This window comes from Orycteropus afer, unplaced genomic scaffold (genome assembly GCF_000298275.1).
Source record: "Orycteropus afer afer isolate SDZICR_OR568_19922 unplaced genomic scaffold, OryAfe1.0 scaffold00441, whole genome shotgun sequence".
Classification (NCBI taxonomy): Eukaryota; Metazoa; Chordata; class Mammalia; order Tubulidentata; family Orycteropodidae; genus Orycteropus; species Orycteropus afer.
The window spans coordinates 2,125,834-2,150,703 of NW_006922028.1; the positions used below are offsets into that span (position 1 = coordinate 2,125,834).

Here is a 24,870-nt window from a genome sequence, read left to right on the forward strand (position 1 = left end):
AAAACAGGAAAAGAGATAAGACACACACACCCCTTCTCTGGGCAGAGGAAAAAGGGTAATTCTGTCCTGAGATTTCATGGTCCCAAAATCTAAGCTCTAAAATAAAACACTCCCTCATTTCTGAGGCAAGCACTCACTGGCTAGGAAGATGTCTCAAGTCCTGCCCTTCTCAGGCCTCCTTCCCTTTCCTGATCTGTCAGTTTGGACCAGAAGAGTAACTCAAAGTGGAAAGGCACCTCTGGCTCCTTCTGAGCAAAGATTGTGAGTGCCTGTTGCATTCTTGGCTTGGCTTTCTGAGGCAGAAGAACTCCCATTCTACACCCTGAGAGGGGTATTGAGCTACTCTAGTTTGGAAATAGTCAAGTGCTAGTGAAGTGATTATGCTAATGAGTTATTCCACTCACACTGGTCTCAGCAGTGGTAGGAATCATCTGCCGCTATGTCTTCCTTTTTGATCCCTCTATGAATCACATCAGTGCCCACTCTGACATCCACAGACAAGGGAAGAAGAACAAAAATGCTGGAATATGGGTATTTAGTTTTAGGGTCCTCAAGGTGGAGATTATTCAATTAGGAGCTACACATATAAAACCCAAGTTGGTGGGAAGAAGAGCAAACATTTATTAAGCAAACCAATGCTGATGACCAATTCTTGTATTTGTTGAACGCTTTCTACACGCCTGACACTGTTAGAAGTTTTTCAGATATTGCCTCATTTAATCCACCCAAAACCTATGAGGTAGTTACCACTGTTATCCTGAGTTATCAAATGAATGCAGCGCAGACAAGTTATGGAAACTTACCAGGGCAACTCCATGGCTCCTGAATTTTGATAAAACTGAGAAATAGAAGAAGTCTAGATCCTAATTATTTAAGACTATATTTTAATTTAGTGGACTTAAGTAATAATTCCTAAATCTAATTCTTTAAGATATTATTTTCTTGCTTCCTTTTAATTTTTTTTAAGAAATGACTCATCGGCAGTTAAAGATAAAAGAAAGTGAAATTCATGATATTTCTTAGAAAGAAGAAAGTGTCAACCATAGTATAATATTACAAAAAATGATCAGAAACATAAATTCTGATGATGCTTTTTTAGTTTGAAAGTCATGGGCTTCATGTTTTTCTCATGTAGGTCACTGAAAGGAACCAGCCACTCTAACCTGTACTCACAACCCACTCATTTGCAAGCTTCATTCTTGTATTTGGTTAGTTACATGGTCCTCTTCCTTATCCTCAAAATCTCAGGAATGGAAACCAATGAAACGAGACTATCAAAAAAATACATGGGAGAATTCTGATTAAAGATAATGACAATGCACTTCTAATCCTGTGAAGGAAAAAAATTGTTTGCTTCATCTTTTTTTTTTTTTTTTTCCTTTCCTGCAAATCTCTTGCAGCACACTGCAATGGTGTCTGCAAGATGGCTAACTGCTGAGTCTTTGATTTAATGAAAAAGCAATTCAATTCACTGCAGGGAATGCTTTGTTCTTCCATTATGATTCTTTTTTAATGAGAAAGATGATTGTAAGGATAAACTCCATTCCTCTGAATTTTTACACTAATTACATACATAGCACCATTTTGGCAGAAGGGGACTTATCTCCTTCAGGCAATACAGTTATCATCTTGTAACCACCCTTCAATCTCCCACATGAACATGGAACTGCGTGCCAGGAATGAGTATTGCTCTATGCCAGCTCTCAGGATGGGTAGATGAATGCTTAAAGATTTCTGGAATTAATAGTCAACATGCACTCCAGGCAAAACAGGGAGACAACCTCCCCAACCTCATATGCTGTTTGGAATGAAAGAATCGGAAGGACATCCAACAATGAAATATTTGGCACAGGGAATGAGGGAGGATCTGTTGTATAAAGAGAGAGAGAAAGTTTATATGAGGTAGTTAAAGCATTCATTAAGAGGAGAAGATGTTGCTACACATTCAAGTCAATTTCCTTCAAGTGAAAATTAATTTATTGAGTTGTGATACTGAAAGTTCTGCATAAAGTATCACTGTATTTAAGATTCATATATTTTAGCACAAATAACATTGGATAATGTAGGTTTGAGTAAGACTGTAGAAGGCCAGATTCAGTGCGGATTCATCCTGTAAATACTGCGTATGTTAAAGAAGTTGTGTGTTTTTTGCATTGGTTAATGGATTATGAGCCTGATAAATAGCAGTTCATCTCACATAGTAAGCTCCTGGGAGTAGGCACATCTTGGGAAACTCTACCCATTCCCTAGTCTAACAGGATGGCACTACGAAGTCAAACATCTTAATGGTGCTTCCTAATATCCTCAGCCAGTAAAAACTGTGTGGATCACCACAGACTGATCTGCAACTGATCATGGGGATGGATGGTGCTGACTGGGTGTTACGTTGTTCCATTGTACACGGAGTTGGCATAAGTCAGGCTGACTCAGCAGCAGCTAACAGCTACAACAAATAGCATTAAATGACTCCAAAGGAGCAGCTTCTGCATAGGAAACTCTGGGCCCAATAACATTCTTTCATTATGGTAATCATAGATCAATAGCAGACAGCCAACTACTTTTCTTTCTTTTTTTCCTCCTTAGGTCAGGCTTATTGAAATATAATTCACATACAATTAAAATTCACCCTTATTAAATGTACAGTTTGAAGAGTTTTGACAAATGTAACTGCAACATTTTTTCACATAACTTCTATGACACTTAAGATATATAGATATTTTCATTACCCCACAAAGTTCCCTGGCGTCCCATTGCAGTCAGTCTCCTCCCCTGATACTCAGTCTCTGGCAACAATTGATCTACTTTCTGTCATTATGATTTTCCTTTTTCCAGAATGTCATATAAATGAAATCATATACACTGGGTTTCTTGTGCTTAACATAATGTGTTAGAGATTGTCCATGTTGTTGCAAGCATCACTAGTTCATTCCCTTTTATTGCTGAGTGGTATTCCATTATGTGGCTTGACTACAATTTGTTTATCCTTTTATCAGCTGATGGGCATTTGGGTTTACGTGTTTGGGGATCATGAATAAAGCTGCCATGAGTATTTTCATGTAATTCTTTGTGTGGACATTATGTTTTCATTTTCTTAGATAAATAGCAGCAGAATAATTGCTGGGTCATACGATCAGAGTAAGAAACCCTAGTGATGCAATTGTTAAGCACTGAGCTGTTGTCTGAAAGGCCAGTAGTTCAAATTTATCAGCAGCTCCATGGAAGAAAAGCCCTGTCAATCTGCTGTGGTAAATATTACAGCCTTGGAAACCCTACGGTGCAGTTCTACTCTGTCCTATAGAGTTGCTATGAGTTAAAATTGACTCAACAGCCCACAACAACAATATGGCAAGTGTATAGTTAATTTTATTAGAAACTGCCACACTGTTTTTCAAAGTGACTGTACCATTTTACATTCCCACCAACAGTATATGAGAGTTCTAGTTACTCCACATAGTGGCAGGTAGTTTTGCAGGAGTTTTTCTCTTGTGATTTTCTCTATCAATTTTCCAGCATTATATGTGTATAACAACTTCCCCACACACACACACACCAAATTTGTTCCTCCCTCCTCCCCAACAACATAAGTGTAATTCCCATGGAGTGTCTATCAAGGACTCATCTCCAAAATCTCTGAGGAAAAACCTTCCTAGATTAAGGGGCTAAAGCTCTCCAATCATACCTTAGAAGTGAGAATAAATGTGACCTGACAAGGAATAGGAATGGAGGTTTGCCAGGTTATTTCCCACAAGGGAGACTTTTTAAGAGGCTCCCATGAATACTATCTCACCAGGCTTAGGTAAGTGACAGTAATAGTACCACCACAACTCCCAAGGGAGTTGTAATTCAGTATTTATATTTGCCAAGCGCTTTCTTACTCTGCCAACCCTCTCCTCAGTGATTTAGTCAAGGTTATCCAGAGAATTGAAACTGAGCTGTGTGAGTAGAACTAGGGCTTCTGTTCTGAGAGAATCCTAAATTCTGGTTTCCTTCTTTCCATTTTGCTCTGTGATTTTGATGGTCTATGTAATTTAAAGAACATTCAGACAAAAGGAGGGGACAAAGATTCCCAAAGGCAGAGAAATACAGGACTGGGGAGTGCTACCTCCAGGTCACTTCAGGGCAATGCTGTGTATGTATGTGTGTACTGTGCAATGCCAGGTATCTAAGTTCCCAAGAACTTACTGCAGCTCTCCAAGAGGCCTATTTTATTTAGGATGATGTTCTACATTTCTTCTAATTACATATATACTTTAATCTTGCAATATTGGAAATTGAGGATTATACACAACAGCTAGGTCCAACTCATGGTCCAGCGGTCCAGTCCCACAGCCCTCAGCATTTTAAATGAATGTTTTTAAAATTTGTGTAAAAAAAAAAAAAAAAAATCCTCTATTTTGGGGGAATGGGAGGTGGAAAAACATTAATGAAGAGGTAATTGTTGACTCTTCTAACCCAAGACAGGCTTCATTTATTCTCTGCGGAAACATTACACTTCTTACATATAATTTGCACTGCTGTCAAGTCGTATCTGACTCATAGAGACCCCTCCTTGGGTTTCCGAGGCAGTATCACTATGGAAGTAGATTGCCCAACACTCCTAAGAAGGAAGGTTGGGCAATCTACTTCTGTAGACTTCCCAGTTAGAAGTAAGATGTGAACCTAGTCCTCTAGTATTTCTGTCTTCCAGAATTTAATGTTCAAAATGAGAATAAAGAGTAAGGCATGGAGTTCACTTTTCAGTATTCTTTTTGGGAAAGATCAAAGAGATTATACACACAGTGAATTTTTTTCTTTTTTAGTGAGTGCTCTGATAGTACTATTAGAGACTTGTTCATTTGTACTCTCACAAAGAAATATATAAATGACTAAATAAAAACTTTAATGTCTATGTTTCAATAATTTTCTGAAAAGCAAAAACATACAATATGCATAAAATTGCTTTTGGCTGGAAGCTTGCCTTTTATTCAAAATTGGAAGAGCTTATAAAAATAACTTTTAATGAAAAAGCAAAATTGGTAGAACAAGTCACTAGGAATATTGAAGTTGTTTGTATTTTAATAATGTCCAACAATGACAGTAATTTATTTTCTTTCTAGGGACTATATGGGAGCTCTGGTAGCCTAGTGGCTAAGGGACTTGACTGCTAACCAGAAGGCTGGTGGTTCAAACTCACCAGCCACTCCTTGGAAGGAAGATGGGGCAATCTACTTCTGTAGTGATACTGGCTCAGAAACCCAAGGAGGGGTTGCTATGAGTCGGGTCCGACTCGACGGCACATAATAACAACAACAACAGGGACCATATATAAAAAGACGCAGACATTTCTAATTTTATTAATGTTTTTATTACAGGTTCCCATTTCTTTTTTAAATCATAATTTGAAGCAAGAAAACAAGGAGCTGAAGTGATTTCTTTTTGTCCCACCCTCTTACTTTGGCCCACAGTCCTTTCCTCCACTATCACTGAATCAGCTCTTGGTGGGAAAAGGAAAAGGAGTTAGAGAGAGAACCGAGAAAACTGAGAGAAGAAAAGGAGGAGGAACTTACCGTTTTAGAATTCTGTGGTTTATATACACTTAGAAGTGAAACATTGCTAAAAGATAAACCATGAGTACCTATTATTTGCAATCTTGCTACCATTACTGAATATTTCAATGAAAGATTCTATAGAACAAAAATCAAAAGAGAGAAAAAGTAGAATAGAATTTCAAATTCTTCAGACTTTCTGGAGGCATGGAAGCATTATGAACCCCTGAAACTACTGTTCTGAGATAATCTTTGAACTTTGAAAACAAAAATACCCTATGAAGTCTTCTTTAAAGCAAACAACAGTTGAGCTTAACTAATAATTCTTGAGAATTACGTTCTTTCAAAATATGCCAATTTGATCTATATGGATCAAATTGAGTACAGCAACTTGAAAGATTAGATTGGAAACTTAGGGGGAAGTGAGTTTATGGAATGGAGGAGAAACAACTCATGAAATGAGGGTGGGTCTTTGAATTTTGTCTTTCTCTGCTTCCTAAGGTCAGCTAGTATTGCATGAAATTTTAAGGAAAGAGATATGAGGAAGTTTCCTTTCAGAATTTCCTAGGCCAAACTGTAAGTGTTTGGAAGTTTCCCTATACTTTCTTATATATTCCTGAAGTTCTTCTTCGTACAAACCAAAACCAAACCAAACCCAGTGCCATCGAGTCTCTTCTGGCTCATAGTGACCCTTAGGACAGAGTGCAACTGCCCCCATAGGGTTTCCAAAGCTGAAAACTTTCAAGGAGGCAGAGTGCCTTATTTTTCTCCTGTAGAGCAGCTGTTAGATTTGATCCACTGACCTTTTGGTTAGCAACCAAATGCTTTAATCACTATACCACCAGACCTCCTGTTGTACATACAGTATGAGCTACTCAATTGTCAGAATAAGTCTTCAAAAATGGTTACAGTGAACCTATTAAAGTTATAGACATCTAAATTTTATCAAAATTTACAATCTTGATAAGATGAAATGACCCTCTCTCTAATGCATTTATTTATTTGGAACTACTCTTTGAAGTAAACCTTTCTACCTAAAGTTATATTAATCAAGTTCTCCATTAAGAATAGAAAAATTTTTTTCAATTTTGCAATTTTAGAACAAGCTCTAACCAAGGAGAAGGCTAGACTTAAAAGCTGCTCGGTAGGACATAGATACTTTAAAGAGGATGATTGTAGCCAAATGTTTGTAGGAATCAATTAATTATCAGGGACAAGTTCAAACCTCCAGTCTGATCTTGTGCTCAAATCTGCAATGTCATTTTTTTTTTAAATCTTTGATCCAGTACTAATGTGACAGGATTCTGTTTAACTATGAAGTCAAATTTTGGTAGTTTTTTTATAACTTCACTCTTAATGCTTTCAGAGCACTTTGTGCATTTATCACAATGTGTCAAAATGTGGCTCTCATCAATTTTTTAGAAGTTATATGATTAGAATGATAAAGATTTGATTAAAACCTTGAGTCAAACTTCTTGTTATGTGGCCTAAGGTGGCATTAAATCAATATGATGCCCCATTAGAGTAAGTGATGTTTGTGTTGCGAGAATTAGCAAGAGTATCCCATCACTCAGTCCTAACCTGCAGCCTAACAGGGAGAGAGGTCAGGAAAGCATTGGGAAGGGAGGGAATGTTGAGGCCATGAGAGAGCCTCCCCCGACTTTTCTCTTCCCATTGCTCTGTTATTCATTCCCCATCAGATCTTGAGGTGAATGATAAAGAGATTATTATGCCTGCAGAGCATATGACTGAAAATCAGCCTATACAAGATTAATGTAATTACTATGTTGATTTCCAGATGTTAGTTTAATGGTAGCCTATTAAAACCTCTAAAGATGAAGCTTAAAACAAACAAACATTTGGAGTAAATAAACATCCAAATAAAGGCATGCTGCAAATGTAGTAATAATCTGAAGCAATGGTAAAAATCTCCAGACAGGAAATTTTAGAAATTCGTTCCAGCCATCACTGACTGGGCTGACAGTCTGAATTTCCTCACCCCCTATTCAGTGTTTTCTTTCTCAAGAGCCTACACATCTCCTTGCTACTCCTAGTCCTTGGCCACTTTCCATTTGTGTCTTTCCCATTCCCATTCCCATTCCCATTTCCCCCACCAACGTCCATGACCATACCCCTTGGCTTCATTGCTTACTGAACTTTGCAATAACAGGGTTGCTTTACTATTCAGCACTTTGAAATTCAAGGAAAAACCCTCCTTTTTAAAATCAGGACACATGTAGACCTCTTTCCTCCCCAGACCACTCTCCCTGTTAGGATGCAGGTTAGGACTGAGAGACGTATGCTCTTGCTTATTCTCCCAACATAAACATCACTTATCTTGTGTCTTCCCTCCAGTCTCCTGACTGCCCTGAGCCTCGCTGACGAGGGTGGGTGGGGCCCGAAGGCTCACCAGTTGCTGTGGAATGGACTCTGTCTAATAGCAACCCCATGAACGGCACAGTAGAACTATACTCCAGAGGGTTCTCACTGGCTGATACTTCAGAAGTAGATTGCCAGAACTTTCTTTCTTCTGAGGTATTTCTAGGTGGACTCAAACCTTCAACCTTTTAGTCAGCAGTCAAGTATGTGACTATTTGCACCACCCAGGGCTCCTGGAGGCACATAGTTCTGGGTTAGAATGTGCCACTACCACTTTCTAATTCTATAGACCTGAGCAGGTTCCGGAGGCTGACTAAGTCTCAATTTTCTCACTTATAAAATTTTGGATAACACCTAATAATACCTATTTCCTCAGATGGAAAGAATAAAAGAGATAATTCACATACACAATGGCTGGAACATTATAAAGGCTCAATAGAAAGTATTATGATAATTATTAATTGTATCTTTTTCTTCATTTAGGTTTTTAAGCTTTTCTGATCTCTACCTGTAACTGTGAAATTACTCTCTGCTTCTTAGACTAGATTGATTTTCTTCTTCCCCAATGCAGGTTTTTATTAAATCCCTGGACCACCAGAAAGTAAGATGGATAAGACCTTAAAGACTAGTAACAATTCATCCCCTAGTTGTCTAAACTGCTTGGTTCTAAAAATTGCTAGAAAAGATAAATTTAAATTTATCATCTTCTCTCTCTCTTTTTTTGGTGATCTTAGAGTTTTGCCAAATTGTTCTTAGTATAATCCTGATACTCTTAATTATATGCTTTACTAGACTAAAAACTTTTATGTTTTTAGTATTGATTCATGCTTACACCAAGTGATTTTGAAGTCAAACTGCATAGCTTGCTTTTCCTGAAATGGCCAAGCTACACATTCCTCATGATAACAGTCTCTCATAAGTGATTTTGTAATTATATATTTCCCCATTTCCTCACTTCCTCCAGCCTCTGCTTGGATTGAGGCACCAGTGGTGAAATCAAAATTATTAGTTTTCTTATCACTCTGAGGAAAAATAGCTGAGATGCAATATCTATGTTGCTGGTCATCCTCAGTAGTGTTAGTACCTGGTTTTCAGTTGTTATTTTATTCTTAAAGTAATTTAGTTTGTTGTTGTTATGTGCCATTGAGGTGGTATCACTACGGATGTAGATTGCCCAACCTTCCTTCCGAGGAGTGGCTGGTGGGTTTGAACCGCCAGCCTTCTGGTTAGCAGTCAAGTGCCTTAGGCACTATGCTACCAAACTGAAAAGACAAGCACCAATAGCACCAAGTTTTGGGAAATAAATGAAATTAACTTCTTCAACACTTTAAAGCAAATCCAAAATTAAATTAGAATTCAATCCCACCTTGCTCATTTTTATCCTCATCTTAGATAAAACCTAGGTCTGGCAACATTATTATATATTAAGCAACATTATTCTGGACAGTAATCCAAATAGGAAAATCCAAATAGGAAATGTAAAAATTAGATGCTGATAAACAGCTCTTATAAAAGTTTTTAAAGACTATGACTATTAAGATTGACATATACAGCTATACATGGTATCTTTATTTATCCTTAGGACATATAATTATCTCAAAACTTATTAATAATTATTTTACAATTGCATATTTTACAGTCAACAATTGCCATTAGGAGAAATTCTTGGCTATTTTTGGTCTATACATAAAAGTGTTTACACCAGTTTCAGTGGCATAAGCATGAAGATCTTAAGAGTACCTTCAAGGGATACACTCCAAGCAATTTCAACTGCAACAGCCCCTTCAAAGTTGTCTCTGCTCTGACTCTTGAAGTGGCCACTCAGGGATTGTTTTATTGCTTTAGTTATTTTGCGTTTCCACAGAAGACCTTGCCTGACTATTTGTGATTCTTTTCTTTCTTTTCTCCTGTGCTATTTACTATAGTTGGTCTTGTTTACTAATTATATCTTTCTTGTGTCACTTCCCTAAAGAACATATATATGTCTGCAATTCCTTTGGATTTCTCAGGCTAGCATTATTTAGGACATATACATTAGGTCTGTTTCAGGTTCTAGAGAAACAGATTCACTGAGAGGTACGTGGAATGTTAATAAGAATTGAAATAGTGAGCAATTATACATTTCTGCCTATGCAAATACTAACTTCTCTCTGAATTAACACAATTTATTCTTCGTTTTGATTTACTCATTTATTTTGTTTACTGCATCACTGCTAAATAGAAATGTGAAACTTGGGAATTTTAACTGTCTAACTGATGCTATAAGTGACATAAAGTTACTGGCTGTGGCTCTCATTGTTCTGTTTCTAAAAGAGAAAACAAGCCATGTCTTTGACGTTTCTGCTTACCTTGTCTGACAGCTAGTGTGGTGGTATAGACCAAGAAGAGAAGAATATAATTGAGGAAACTCTGGAAGACTGGAGTATTGGCATGGAAATCTTCTGACAGGTACTTGCTGGTCAAGCCAATCCCACAAATCAGGAGGGATAACACCTGGCCTAGAGCCACTGAGATCAACATCTCCCTGAGAAATAAAGAGAAACACAGCAAAGATCAGCAGGAAGTCCTTTAAAACAATAACCATTAAAATTTATTGAGCATTTGTGCTGTGCACTGGGCCAAGTGCAATAAATGTTATTTCTTTTAATCCATTACAGCAACCCTTTGAGGAAGGTGCAATTATTACTGAAGTTTTACAGAGAAGGAAACCAAAACTTAAAGGGGTTAAGGAGGTTGCCCACAGTCACATAGCTAGGAAATGGTAAAATTGAGATTTAGCCCAAATCTCTCCAATTGAACCCGGCTTTTAGCCTCTGCACCTTGTGCTCTGTGAAAGAAATTAATATTATGTGATGCTCACCATTATTAATAAAGTATTTAGTGACACCAAGAAAGTATATGAACACTGAACAAGATAGATCTTATTCAGGCTTCATCCTCAGGTACTTCTACCAATAAAGATTATTTCCAGGCCATCTAAGATGCAACTATTAGTCTCCCCTCGTCTGAAGCAAAGAAGAGTGAAGAAAATAAAAGTCATTTGGAAACAGTTAATTCAAGGGTCTGGTGGACCATGGGAACCTCAGCCTTTATAACCCTGGGACCAGAACAACTAGATGGTGCCCTGCTACCAATGCCAATCACTCAGAAAGGGATCAAAATTGGAGATCCTGGATAGAGTGGGAGGAAAAATGTGGAACAAAATTCAAAAACACCAAAATGACCAGAATTACTGGTCAGATAGAGACTGGTGAAACTCCGAGACTATGGCCCCAGGTTATCCTTCGGGCCTGGAACTGGCCTCACTTCTGTAGATTAGCTGTCGGCCAAACAGTTAGAAAGGCCTATGAGCAGAACACCTACCCTGCGGAGATCCACCCACCTATAGCAGGGAGATGCACCCCTGAGATCAATCAACCATGAGAAATCAGAAGGGTAGTATTTGCATAGGGGGGAAACTGGACAGACACAAATACATAGATAAGAACACAAGGAAGGGATAGTCACAGGGAGGAGATGGGAGGAGAGCTGTTTATTGTTGGGATTGTAATCTGTGCAGTAAAACAAAATGTGCACGAACTGTTGAGGATAAAATAAATCTGTTTTGTAAATCTGTACCCAAATCACAATAAAAAATTAGAAACAACAAAAAAGATTATTTCCTTTATCCAAGGAGCCCTGATGGTGCAATGGTAGGCACCTGGCTGCTAACTGAAAGGTCAGCAGTTTGACCCACCAGCCACTCTAGGGGAGAAAGACGTGGCTCTCTGCTTTGTAAAGATGACAGCCTTGGAAGCCCTAGGGAGCAGTTCTACTCTGACCTGTAGGGTTGCTATGAGTTGGAGTCAGCTCCACAGCAATGAGTACGGCATTTTCTGTATTCAGCGATGGTTCAGTAGTAGAATTCTCACCTTTCATGCAGAAGACCTGGGTTGGATTTCCAGTGCAACTCTAGCGCAACAACAGCTTATCTGTTAGTGGAGGCTTGTATGTAACTATGATACTGAACAGTTTTCACCAGTGCCTCCAGACTAAGGTAGACTAGAAAGAGAGGTCTGGTGATGCACATTAAAAAAATAGCAAATGATAACTCTATGGATCACAATGATTTGGATCCCGTTGTACATGGTGTCATCATGAGTTGGGGTCTACTCAATGGCAGCTAAAAACATTTCTCTTATCCACCACCCATCTGTCAGTCTGTTGTACTGCAGTGGCTTGCATGTTATGATGCTGGAAGCTATGCCTTTGGTATTTCAAATACCACCAGGGTCATCCATAGTAGACAGGTTCCAACAGAGCTTCCAGGCTGACAAGCTAGGAAGACACCTGGCTAGCTATGTCTGAAAATTAGTCAATGAAAACCTTATGGGTCACAACAGAATATTGCCTGATATAGTGCCTGAAGATGGAGCAGGACTGGGCAATGTTTCATTCTGTTATATATAAGGTCACCATGAATTGGAGCTGAACTGACAGCAACTAACAGCAACAACACTTCCTTTATAGTTTGAAATCCCGGAACCAGGAATCCTTAGGTAAAGGGGCGATACACATCCCTGAAAATCCATGTTCCGTCTATTCTGAGATTTTGGATCTTAGTTCATTCTAGAAAAGTTAATAAGCATTGGTCTTCCCTCTCCTTTGTTCAAGTTACAATTATCTGCATATCAATATGGTCATTTATAAAGGAAATTAAGTGATTAGGTAGTGTGAAAAAACATTTCAGATTATATCAATTTTTCGTGTGGCTTTTTCATGGGCACTGCCCTTGTCGATCACTACAGTGAGCATAGAGGCAAGAGGGGCCAAGGGGTTACATTTCAAAGGAATAAAATGCCTACCTGAGCTTTATGGTTACGTATGTGCATGCTCAACACACACTGACCTAGGAATGGCCCTGGAAAAAACAAAGCAGGCTCTGTCCTCCCTGAAAATCTCATCTGACTTTCCTGATTTATTTATAGAAACAGACATATAAAATAAGCCAGCAACAGTATTTCTAAACAAAAAGGCTTTAAGTAGAGGATTTGTAAGTATTATATACTACCCCCTTCATATCAGATGGGAGTCCATCTTTCTGGAAAAAGCACAGAGATCTGGGAAGTGGCTCGTGGTGTTTTGTTTTTTTGAAAAAGGCATGAGGAGGAGAAGAATCTGGGCCAATGAGATTTCTCTGAGGTTAACCAAGCATATACTGTTGTAGGATTCTCATTGGTTGCCTTGTTTCCAGGCATTGACACCCAACACCTGACTTCAATCTCTATAAAGGATTCAAAGAGATGTTTTTAGACATATATATTAAAATGCCAGTTTGCTGCTTACATGTTCCCTATAGAATTCAGTGCTTTTTAAGGCCTGTGGTAAACTTTTTACAAGTGATTGCCAACAAACCCTCCCATCCTTTGACATTTATGTTGCTTCTCCGAAAGGGAGGTGGGATCCATTTCTCCTCTTCTTGAAGCTGAACTGCTCTTCTGATTTGCTTTGACCAACAGAATGTAGGGCAAGTGATGCCACGTGACTTCTGGATCCAAGCCTTAAGAAGCCATTCAGCTTCCATTTTATGCCCTCTTAGGATCCAGCTTCTATGTAAAGAAACCTGAGCAAACCTACTGAATACTGGAGAGACCACGGAGAAACAGAAAGGGAGACCCAACCAACTATGGACCCTTCAGCTAAAGTGCCAGGCATATGAGTGACATCTTTGGATCCTCCAGCCCCAGTCAAGCTGTGTCATCTTATACTACATGGACAAGAGATACACTATACCCAGGGATTCTTGCCCAATTGGAGAATTCTGAGAAACAATAAATGGCTGTTGTTTTAGGACCAGAAAGTTTGTGGTGGTTTGTTATGTAGAAATAGATAACTGAAATGAAACCTTTAATATTCTCCCCTTATCACACTACTGCTGGAGCTTCTCCCATGTTTGCCCCCTATGATTCCCTCACAGATCCCAAGCTCCAGTCTTACAGACCTACTTGCACTTCAGTGAGTCATGGTCTTCTTTGCCTGCAATCCTTAGAACATGTTATTATTTCCAGAATGTTCAATCTTCCTCTGTCAGTCTAATTCCCATTCATCCTTCAAGATTCAGCTTCTATGTCACCCCTCTGAGGAGTCTTCTCTACCCTCTCTTCCTTGGGGTGCTTCTTCTTTATTACTCCTATCTCACTGGATTGTAACAACTACTTTTACATTCTTTTGCTCTCTGCCAAAGGAGTCCTGGTGGTGCAATGGTTAAGCATAGGCTGCTAACCAAAAGACTGGCCATTAGAACCCACCCACCCAAGGGTTCCATAGAAGAAAGACCTGCAATTATATTCCTGCAAAGTTTACAGCCTAGAAAACTTTAGGGGCAGTTCTACTGTGTCACATGGGGTCTCTCTGAGTCAAAATCCATTCCATGGCACCTAACAACAGCAACAACAATCCCTCTGCCAGATGTAAAGCTTATACAATATTCCTCAGTGTATCTACAATGGGGAATACCATTTGACAAAAGCAGAACATAGAAAGATTCAAAGGCAGGGCAAAGGTAGGACTAGGTAACATTGAACAGTTTATTGGAATGAAAGGGTGATAAAGGAAAGAATGGGAGAGGTAAAAAGAAGTACCAGGGTTAATTCAAAGCATTGTGTGTATGTGTGTGTGTGTGTGTGTGTGTGTGGCTACCAAAAGGAAGTATAATATCCACTGACAAAAATTATGATAAGGAGAGTCTTTTTAAAGTGGAAAAATAATAAATGTTTCAGGTACACTGATGTGAGCTGTGAGAAGAACTTCCAAATGATCCAGTAGTATTAGAACATGGGGTTAGAGTTTGATAGGTAGGTCACCCAAAAGATAAATATGTGAAAGTTATATGCATGAAAGTTATGGTTACAGTACTGGAAGTGGATGATATCACCAAGGAAAAAAAAGTAAAAAAGAAAAGAAGAGGTTCTGGAAATAATCCTCTGACGAATTCCAAGGAGGGATGAAAGGATACCAGTGGAGTTAGAAGTGGTTAGTGGAGTAAGAGAAGGACAAGAATAGTTCTTGGTGCCAAGGAAGCCAAGGGAACAGAGACTTTCATGGAAGGAAAAGTTGAAACAATGAATGTTACTTCAAGGGTAGTGAGATTGAGGATCTACAAGAAGTGATCTGGAAGTCACTGCCAGCATTTTAATGAATGCTTTTGTTGAATGGAGAACATCAAAGCAATATGATATCATGGAAACCAAGGAAACAAAGAATTTCATGGAAAGTATAGTTAGTGGTGACAATATGGATAGAAAGTGGTAAGGAAATAAATGTGTTGATTTTGAAAAAATGTGAAGAGTTCAAATAATTCTTTCAAGAAATTTTATTTAGTCACCATATAACACAATAATAACAATTAAAAGAAAAATGTTTAAAATTATTAAAAAATAAATTTAGAAGCTTAATGATTATTCCGTAAGTGGCTTGCTCTTGATTATTGGCATAGATTTAGATCCTTAACTGGAAGAGATGGGTACAGTAACAGCCAATATGTCAGTGAGTTGTCATGATGCTCAATGTGTCTAGTGGAGAAAGCTATATATGAAGTGTGCATCTTTTTGGAAAAAGAAGGTTAAAAACTAATGTTATAACATGGTTATTTCACAGACCTTTAAATTATAAAAATGGTAATCAACATCTTGGCAATATCAACAACTAAAAAGAAAGTCAATAAAGGAATAGACGACTCAAATAATGCTGTTAACTAGCTGTACCTAATAGACATACAGAACATTACACCCACCAACAGAACAATATACATTTTTCTCCAGTGCACATGGATCATTCTCCAGGATAGATCATATTTTAGGACACAAAGCAAGTCTCAATAAATTTTAAATGATTAAAATCATACCAAGTATCTTTTCTGATCACAATGGAATAAAAACAGAAATTAGTAACAGAAAGAAAGCTGGAAACAAAAACAAATATGTGGAAATTAAATAACACACTACTAAGTAACCAAGGGGGAGCTCTGGTAGCATAGTACCTAAGGCACTTGACTGCTAACCAGAAGGCTGGCGGTTCAAACCCACCAGCCACTCCTTGGAAGGAAGACGGGGCAATCTACTTCCGTAGTGATACTGCCTCGGAAACCCAAGGAGGGGTCACTATGAGTGGGGTCCGACTCAACGGCACATAACAAGTAACCAATGGGTCAAAGAAGAAATCAAAAGAGAAATTTAAAAAATATATTCTCAAGAATCAAATGAGAATGACAACATAACACCAAAACCTATGGGCTATAGTGCAGGCAGTGCTGAGAGGGAAGTTTATAGCAATAAATGCCTATATGAAAAGAAAGAAAGAAAGATTCCAAATCAATAGCTTAACTCTGAAACTTGAGAAATTAGGACAGGAAGAGCAAACTAAGACAAAAGCTAAAAGAAAAAAAGGAAATAACTAAGATCAGAGCTGAGAGAAACGAAATAGAATCAACAAAATCAGGAGCTGGGTTTTGAAAAGATCAATAACATTGACAAACTTTGGACTATACTGACAAAGGAAAAGAGGAAAAACTATGTAAACATCTAAAACTAGAAGTAAAAATGGGGTCATTATAAGCAAACTTACAAAAATAAAAAGGATTGTAAGAGAATACTATGAACAGTTGTATGCTAAAAATTTTGATAACTTTAAATAATAAATAAACAAATCCCTTGAAAAACATAAACTCCCCACATTAACTTAAAAGACATAGTAGATTTTAACAGACCCATAATAAGCAAAGAGACTGAATCAGTAATCAAAAATCTCCCAAAAAAGAAAGTCCTGGATCAAATGACTTCACTGGGGAATTTTATCAAACATTTATAGAAGTGACTCCAATTCTATTTAAACATTTCCAAAAATATAGGAAGGAATATTAAGTTTGTGTATCAACTTGGCTGGGCCTGGTTGAGTGGCTGGGCAGCTGAAAGTAGTTATTCCCCATGGTGAGATTGGTAATTAACTCCATGGTGGAATCTATTGGAACAGCTGAGTAGCTGCTTTAGGGATGTGGTCTGCTTCCCGTATATAAGAAGCAACTTTGGGAATGGTCTCTGTTTTTTTGACATGCTTGAATTCTGCATGTAGCCAAGTCGTTGTTCAGCAGCCTGCCATGCCCTGCCGATCTTGGGACTTTTTCTGGACTTGAATTAGAGGCTTGTTGTGCTGTTTGATGATATCGGGACTGTGCCTTTTCACTTGTCGACCTTGGGTTTCTCAGCCTCAGCAGCCAGGAGCTTCAGTGGGTTGGGAGCAAGAGGCAGAGCTGAAGCCCAAGGTCAAGGGACTTTTCACCCAGCACCTAGAGCCTGACACTTTGAACTCGGACTTCTAGTCTCCCAAACTGTAAGAGAATAAACTGTTTGTTCAAGCTATCCCATTTATGGTATCTTCTGTTAGACCGGCACTAGGTAACCAAAACAAAATATTACCTAACTCATTTTGTGAGGATTACCCTGATAACAAAAACAGACAAAGACACAACAAGAAAACTACAAACTAATACTACTAAAGAATATATACAGAAAAATACTCAACAAAATATGAGCAAGCTGAATCCAAAAACATCATTAAGAGGTTTATTTACTACGATGAAGTGGGATTTATCACAGGAATGCAAGGGTAGTTCAACATTAGAAAATATGTCAATGTAATACATCACATTAACAGAACAAGGGAAAAGAACCATATGATCAACTCAATTGATGCAGAAAAGGCATTTGACAAAATTCAGCATCCTTTCATGATGAAAACACTCAACAAGATAGGAATAGAAAGAAAACTAGTACAATAAAAGTGTCTATGAAAAACCCACCAGCCACTCCTCAGAAAGAAGATGGGGCAATCTATTTCCGTAGTGATACTGCCTAGGAAACCCAAGGAGGGGTCACTGTGAGTCATATCCGACTCAACGGCACATAACAACAACAACAACAACAACATGAAAAACCTAAAGCTAACATCATACTCCATGGAGAAAGACTGAGGTCTTTCCCATTAAGATCAAGAATAAAACAAGAATGGTCACTCTCACTATTAGTCAATAAAGTTCTGGAAGTCTTAGCCAAAGCAATTAGGATGGGGGGTGGGTAATGAATAAGAGGAAAAGGAAATTAAGGAAGCACACAAGAATACCATCACTTCTTTGTCAGTTTGTTGTTCTGTGGTGGCTTGCAGTTTGCTGTGATGCTGGGAGCTATATCACTTACATTTCAAATACCAACAGGGTCACCCATGATGGACAGGTTTCAGTGGAGTTCCCACATCGAGACAGACTAGAAAGAAGGATGTAGTGGTCTACTTCCGAAAAAAACTGACTACTGAAAACCTTATTAAAAGCAGTGAAACACTGTATGATGTAATGCTGGAAGATGAGCCTTTCAGGTTGGGAGCCACTCAAAACACAACTGGAGAAGAGTGCCTTCTCAAAGCAGAGTCGACTTTAATGATGTGAATGTAGTGAAGTTTTGGGATCTTCATTTGCTGATGTTGCACGACTCAAAATGAGAAGCAGCAATTGCAGACATCCATTAATAACCAGAACACGGAATGTACAAAGTATGAATCTTGGAAAACTGGAAGTCATCAAAAATGAAATGGGCCACATACAGATTAGTATCCTAGGCACTGGTAAGCTGAAACAGACTGGTATTGATCATTTTCAGTTGGACAATCATATGGTCTGTTATCCTGGGAATGATAATTTGAATGGGAATGGTGTTGCAGTCATTGCAAAATAGAACATTTTAAAATTTATCCTCAAGTATGATGCTGTCAGCAATAGCATAATATCCATAAAAGACAGAACAATTATTAGACTATTATTCAATTTACATACCATCCACTAAAGTCAAAGATGAAGAAACTGAATTTTTTTATCAACTATAATAGTCTGAAATTGATCAAACATGCAATCAAGATGCATTAATAATTATTGGTTATTGTAATGCAAAAGTTGGACACAGAAAAGAAGCATTGGTAGTTAGAAAATATGGCCTGGGTGATAGAAATGATGCCAGAGACTGTGTGAAAGAACTTTGCAAGATCAACAACTTCTTCATTACAAATTACTTTATTCCACAATGTAAAATGTGACTATAGATGTAGACATTTTCAGATGGAATACACAGGAATGAAACTGACTACATCTGTGGGGAAAAAACAATGGTGAAGCTCAAAATCATCAGTCAGAACAAGGCTGGGGTGAATTGTGGAACAGGCCATCAATTGCTCATATGTAAGTTTAATTTGAAGCTGAAGAAAATTAAAACAAGGCCATGAGAGCCAAAACACAACCTTGATTATATCCCACCTGAATTTAGAGACCATTTGAAGAACACAGTTGATGCATTGAACACCAATGACCAAAGATTAGACAAGTTGTGGGAAGAAATCAAGGATATCATACACGAAGAAAACAAAATATCATTAAGAAGACAAGAAAGAAAATATAAGAATGGATTTCAGAAGAGACTCTAAAACTTGCTCTTGACTGGAGAAAAGCTAAAGTAAGTGGAAGAAATGATGAAGTAAAAGGGCTGAACAGACTTCAAAGAATGGCTCAAGAAGACAAAGTATTATAATGAAATGTGCAAAGACCTGGAGTTAAAAAATCAAGAGAAGGACACACTCAGGATTTCTCAAGCCAAAAGAACTGAAGGAAAATTCAATCCTCAAGTTACAATACTGAAGGATTTTACAGGCAAAATATTGAATGTTGCAGGAAGCATCAAAAGAAGATGGAAGAAATGCACAGAGTCATAGTACCAAAAGAATTGATTGACAATCAATCATTTCAGGAGGCAGCACATGATCAAGAGCTGATTGCATTGAAGGAAGAAGTCCAAGTTGCACTAAGGGCACTGGCAAAAAACAAGGTTCTGGGAATTGACAGAATACCAGTTGAGATATTTCAATAATTGGAAGTGCTCACTTGCTTATGCCAAGAAATTTGGAAGAGAGCTATCTGGCCAGCCTACTGGAAGACATCCATATTTGCGCCCATTCCAAAGAAAAGTCATCCAAAAGAATACAGAAATCATCAAACAATATCATACACAAGTAAAATTTTGCTGAAAACTATCCAAAAATGGTTAAAGCCACAGATCAGCACCAAACTGCCAGAAATTCAAGCCAGATTCAGAAAAGGATGTGGAATGAGGGTTATTATAATAGCTGATGTCAAAAGAATCTTGGCTGAAAGCTGAGAACACTAGAAAGATGTTTATCTGTGTTTTATTAAGTATGCAAAGACATTTGACTGTATGGATCATAACTAATTTTGGTTAACATTGAGAATAATGGGAGTTCCAGAACACTTAATTGTGCTCAGGACAAAGCAGTACATAGACCATGAGGCAGTCATTTGAACAGAAAAAAGGGATAGTGCATGGTTTAAAATCAGGGAAGGTGTGTGTCAGGTTTGTATCCTTTCACCATTCTTATTCAGTCTGTATTCTGGGCAAAAAATCTGAGAAGCTGGACTATATGAAGAAGAATATCATAGCAGGATTGGAGAAAGACTCATTAACAACCTGTGATATGCAGATGGCACAACCTTGCTTGCTGAAAGTCAACACGTGAAGCAATTACTGATAAAGATCAAAACCTATAGCCTTTAGTATGGATTACATCAACTCAATGGCACATAACAACAACATCTCAACATAAAGAAAACAAAAATTCCCACAATTGGATCAATTAGCAACATCATGATAAACAGAGAAAGACTGAAGTTGTCAAGGATTTAATTTTACTTGGATCCACATGCAATGCTCATGGTAGCAGTAGTCAAGAAATCAAACAAAAACAAAAATTGCAAACAAAAATTTCATTGGACAGATCTGCTACCAAAGACCTCTTTAAATTGTCACATTGAAGATTAAGGTGCACCTGACCCCGGTTGATGTATCTGAATTACGGTATTGGTGAAGAATACTGAATATACTGAAGACAGCCAGAAGAATGAACAGAACTGTCTTGGAAGAAGTATTGTTTGTATGTATGCCCCTTAGAAGTGAGGATGGTAAGACTTCATCTCTCATATTTTTGTCCTGTTAGCAGGAAGGACCAGTCACTAGAGAAAAATATTATGCTTGGTAAAATAAGGGGTAAGCAAAAAATAGGAAGACCCTTAATGAAATGGATTTATGGATTGACACAGTAGCTATAATGGGCTCAAGCAGAGCAGTGATTGTGAGTGAGTATGGTACAGGTCCAGGCACTGTTTCATTCTGTTGTACATAGGGTCAATATGAGTAGAACCAATTCGATAGCATCCAACAACATAATAATTAAAACTAGCCTAGCATTGCTATAATGAAAGCCATATATACCAATGGAATAGACTTGAGAGTCCAGAAATAAATCTACACATCTATGGCCAGCTGAATGATAGAGAAGGAAGAGTCTCTTCAAAAAATGAGATTAGGAAAATTGGATTTTCATATGCAGAAGAATCAAGATCCAACCCTCACACCACAAACAAATGAAATCAAAATGGATGAAGGATCTAAATGTGAAAACTAAAATCATAAAATTCTTAGAAGAAAATATTAGGGTGGAGCTGTAGGGTCTAGTTTTTTGGTGATGGGCTATCAAATATGATAACGAAAGAATGAGAACCAAAAGACAAAATAGAAAAATGAGATGTCTTAAAAATTAAGTACTTTTATACATCATAGGAGCTCTGGTGGCATAGTGCCTAAGGCTTTTGACTGCTAACCAGAAGACTGGTGGTTCAAACCCCCAGCTACTCCTTGAAAGGAAGACTGGGCAATCTACTTCTGTAGTGGTACTGCCTTGGAAACCCAAGGAGGGGTCGCTATAAGTCAGATCTGACTCAAGGCACTGAGTTAGTTAGTTAGTTATACATCATAGGATTTTATAAAAAAAAAAAAAAAAAAAAAAGGAAAAGACAATCTATAAATTGGGAGGAAAATTTTGAGAACTTTATATCCAGTGAGGGTTGTGTTAGACTGGATTCTCTAGTGAAGCAAAACTAGTAAAGCTTAAATACAGAGAGAGAAAGAGAAATTTATCTTAGAAAAATACCTCACACACTTACAGAAGCTGGCAAGTCCCAAGTTCTTCAATCTAACGTCAAGCTGGAGGCTCTTCCCAACTCACGCAGCTCCAGGAGCTGACGAGCTCAAGGCTGGCAGAGCATGGAGGCTGCTGAACAATGGCACGGCTACACGCAGGGTCCAAGCATGTCATAAGCTAGAGACCATTCCCAAAGCTGCTGCTTATATACGGGAAGCAGACCACATCCCAAAGCAGCTACTCAGCTGCCTGTGGTAGATCCCACCATGGAGCTGACTACCAGTCTCATCATAGGCAATAACTACCACCAGCTGCCCAGCCACTCAATCAGGCCCAGCCAAGATGACACACAAACATAACCACCACAATTCCACCCCTTGTCAACTTGGCACCTGTACTATTCATTGGGTGGTATCTGTACAGGTCTCCTCCACTGAGTGACTCCAGTCCCCTAGTTGCTGAGTGGTGACCTCACCCCCTTGGCCTGGTGGGCCCCGTTCCTCTCCTTCTTGGCATGGCAGCCCTGCCCCCTCACTCTTGGACAGCAGCTACGGCTTCATCCCACTAGCTCACCTATGAGCAGCCCGACACTCCAGAACCAAGGTGGTGAAGATCTCACTCAGAAACCTAGGGGACTGGGTGAAAGCCCCTTGACCTTGGGCTTTAGCTCTGCTTCTTGCTCCCGGCCCACTGAAAACAGAAGCATCTCTTCACTCAGGCAGCTCCTGGCCACTGAGGCTAACAAGCCCAAGGTTGACAAATATTCCTGTCAGAGTGACACTAGGTAACCATAACAAGGGTCTAATATCCAAATATATAAAATACTTCTATAAGTTAACAACAAAAAGACAACCCAATCGAAAAATGGGCAATGGGCTTGAACAGACATTTCACCAAAGAAGATATTCAGATGTCCAACAAGCACTTAAGACATCAGCCATTAAAAATTCATTGTTGTCTAGTCGATTTCAAGAATAGAGACCCTATAGGATGGAGTGGAACTGCCCCATAGGATTTTCAAGGCCGTAAATCTTTATGGAAGCAGACTGTCACATCTTTTTCCCAGGGAGTGTCTAGTAGGTTCGAACCACTGACCTTTAGGTTAGCAGCCCAGTGCTTTAAGCACTGTACCCTCATGGCTCCTATTAGCCATTAAACCAAACCAAACTCACTGCTGTGGAGTTGGATCCAACTCATAGTGACCCCTGCTTGGGTTTCCGAGGCAGCATCACTATGGAAATAGATTGCCCAAACCTTCCTTCCGAGGAGTGGCTGGTGGGTTTGAACTGCCAGCCTTCTGGTTAGCAGTCAAATGCCTTAGGCTCTATTCCACCAGAGCGCCTCATTAGCCATTAGGGAGATGCAAACTACCATGTGATACCATCTCACTCCATTAGATTGGCAACGATGAAAAAAGTGTTGTCAAGGTTGTGGAAACATCATTCATTGCTGGTGGGAATATAAAATGGTATAACCACTGTGGAAAACAGTTTGGTGGTTCCTAAAAAAGTTGTGTATAGAACTACCATATGACTCAGCAATTCCAAAAACACCTTAAAGCAATGGCATGAACAGACACATGTACACCAACATTCACTACAGCACTGTTCACAAAACCAAAGGGTGGAAACAACCAATATATCCATAAACTGATGAATGGGTGAAACAAAATGTGTGGAACTGCTGCATGGGAAATGAATTTGCTCTGTATACTTTCACCTAAAACAAAAAAGCAAACAAACAAACAAAAAAGAACTTTAACACCACCACCACCACCACCCAAAATTCAAAACAAAATAAAAACCTGAGGAATGGATATACAAAATGTGATACATACAAGCAACACAATATTAGTCAATAAAAAGAGGAATGAAGTCCTGCTGCATGCCAGGATGAACTTAGCAAACATTATACTGAGCAAAAAAGCCACAAAAGGACCAATACTGTATGAGCTCACTTACATGAAATAAGCAAATACAGAAACCAGAAGTTATTAGTGGATATGGAGGGGAAGGACGAGTGGTTAAGAAAGAATTTTTGCTTAAGGTGCACTGGGTATATGTTAATGATGGTGGAACAGTTTTGAAGAGGATAGCAAGAATGCTTGCGTAGCTTGAAGAATACAATCAGTATCACTGAATTATACATGTAGAACTTGTTGAATTGCTGTATGTTTTGTTTTGTATATTTTCACCACAATTAAAAAATATATATAATTGGCAATATCTTGTGCTATTCCTCAACAAAATCAAACCACAACAAATGACAGATTACTTAGGTAAGTGTTATGGATTGAATTGTGTCCCCCAAAATTATGCATTAAAGTCCTAACCCCTGGTACCCCTGATGAATATGATCTTGTTTAGAATAGGGTCCTTGAAGATGTAATCTGTTAATATGAAGATGTATTGGAGTAGGGTAGGTCCTAATCACATCTGAGTGGTATCTTATAAAAGAGAACAAATAGAGAGAGATGGACATTAGAGATAGATAGAGGAAGGACAGCCACATGACAAAAGAGGCAGGTGTACCTGCAAGCCAAGGAACTCCAAAAATTGACAGGAGTCACCAAAAGCTAAGAGGAAGGCATGGAACAGTTCCTTTCTCACAACCCTCAGAAAGAATTAACATAGGCAATACTCTGATTTGGACTTCTAGACCCCAGAACTGTGAGACAATAAATATCTGCTCTTTGAAACGGCACACATACATGTATGCACACACAAAAACATATAATATAAACATGTATTTTATATGTTGTTGTTGTTACTTGCCATCGAATCAGACCTGACTCATAGCGACCCCTGCTTGGGTTTTTGAGGCAGTATCACTACTGAAGTAGATTGCCTCATCTTCCTTCCAAGGAGTGGCTGGTGGAGATATATATATATATATATATATATAT

The 24,870-nt window shown here is 38.5% G+C and overlaps 1 protein-coding gene across 1 annotated transcript in view; it reads right to left on the reverse strand.

Annotated features, from left to right (window-relative positions):
• SLC35F1 (solute carrier family 35 member F1) overlaps positions 1-24,870 on the reverse strand; it is a 654,684-nt gene that overhangs the window by 247,763 nt on the left and 382,051 nt on the right. Inside the window, exon 2 of the mRNA XM_007954195.1 lies at positions 10,253-10,428. Coding sequence (XP_007952386.1) covers positions 10,253-10,428 — 176 coding nt within the window. The remainder of the gene's footprint in view (positions 1-10,252; positions 10,429-24,870) is intronic.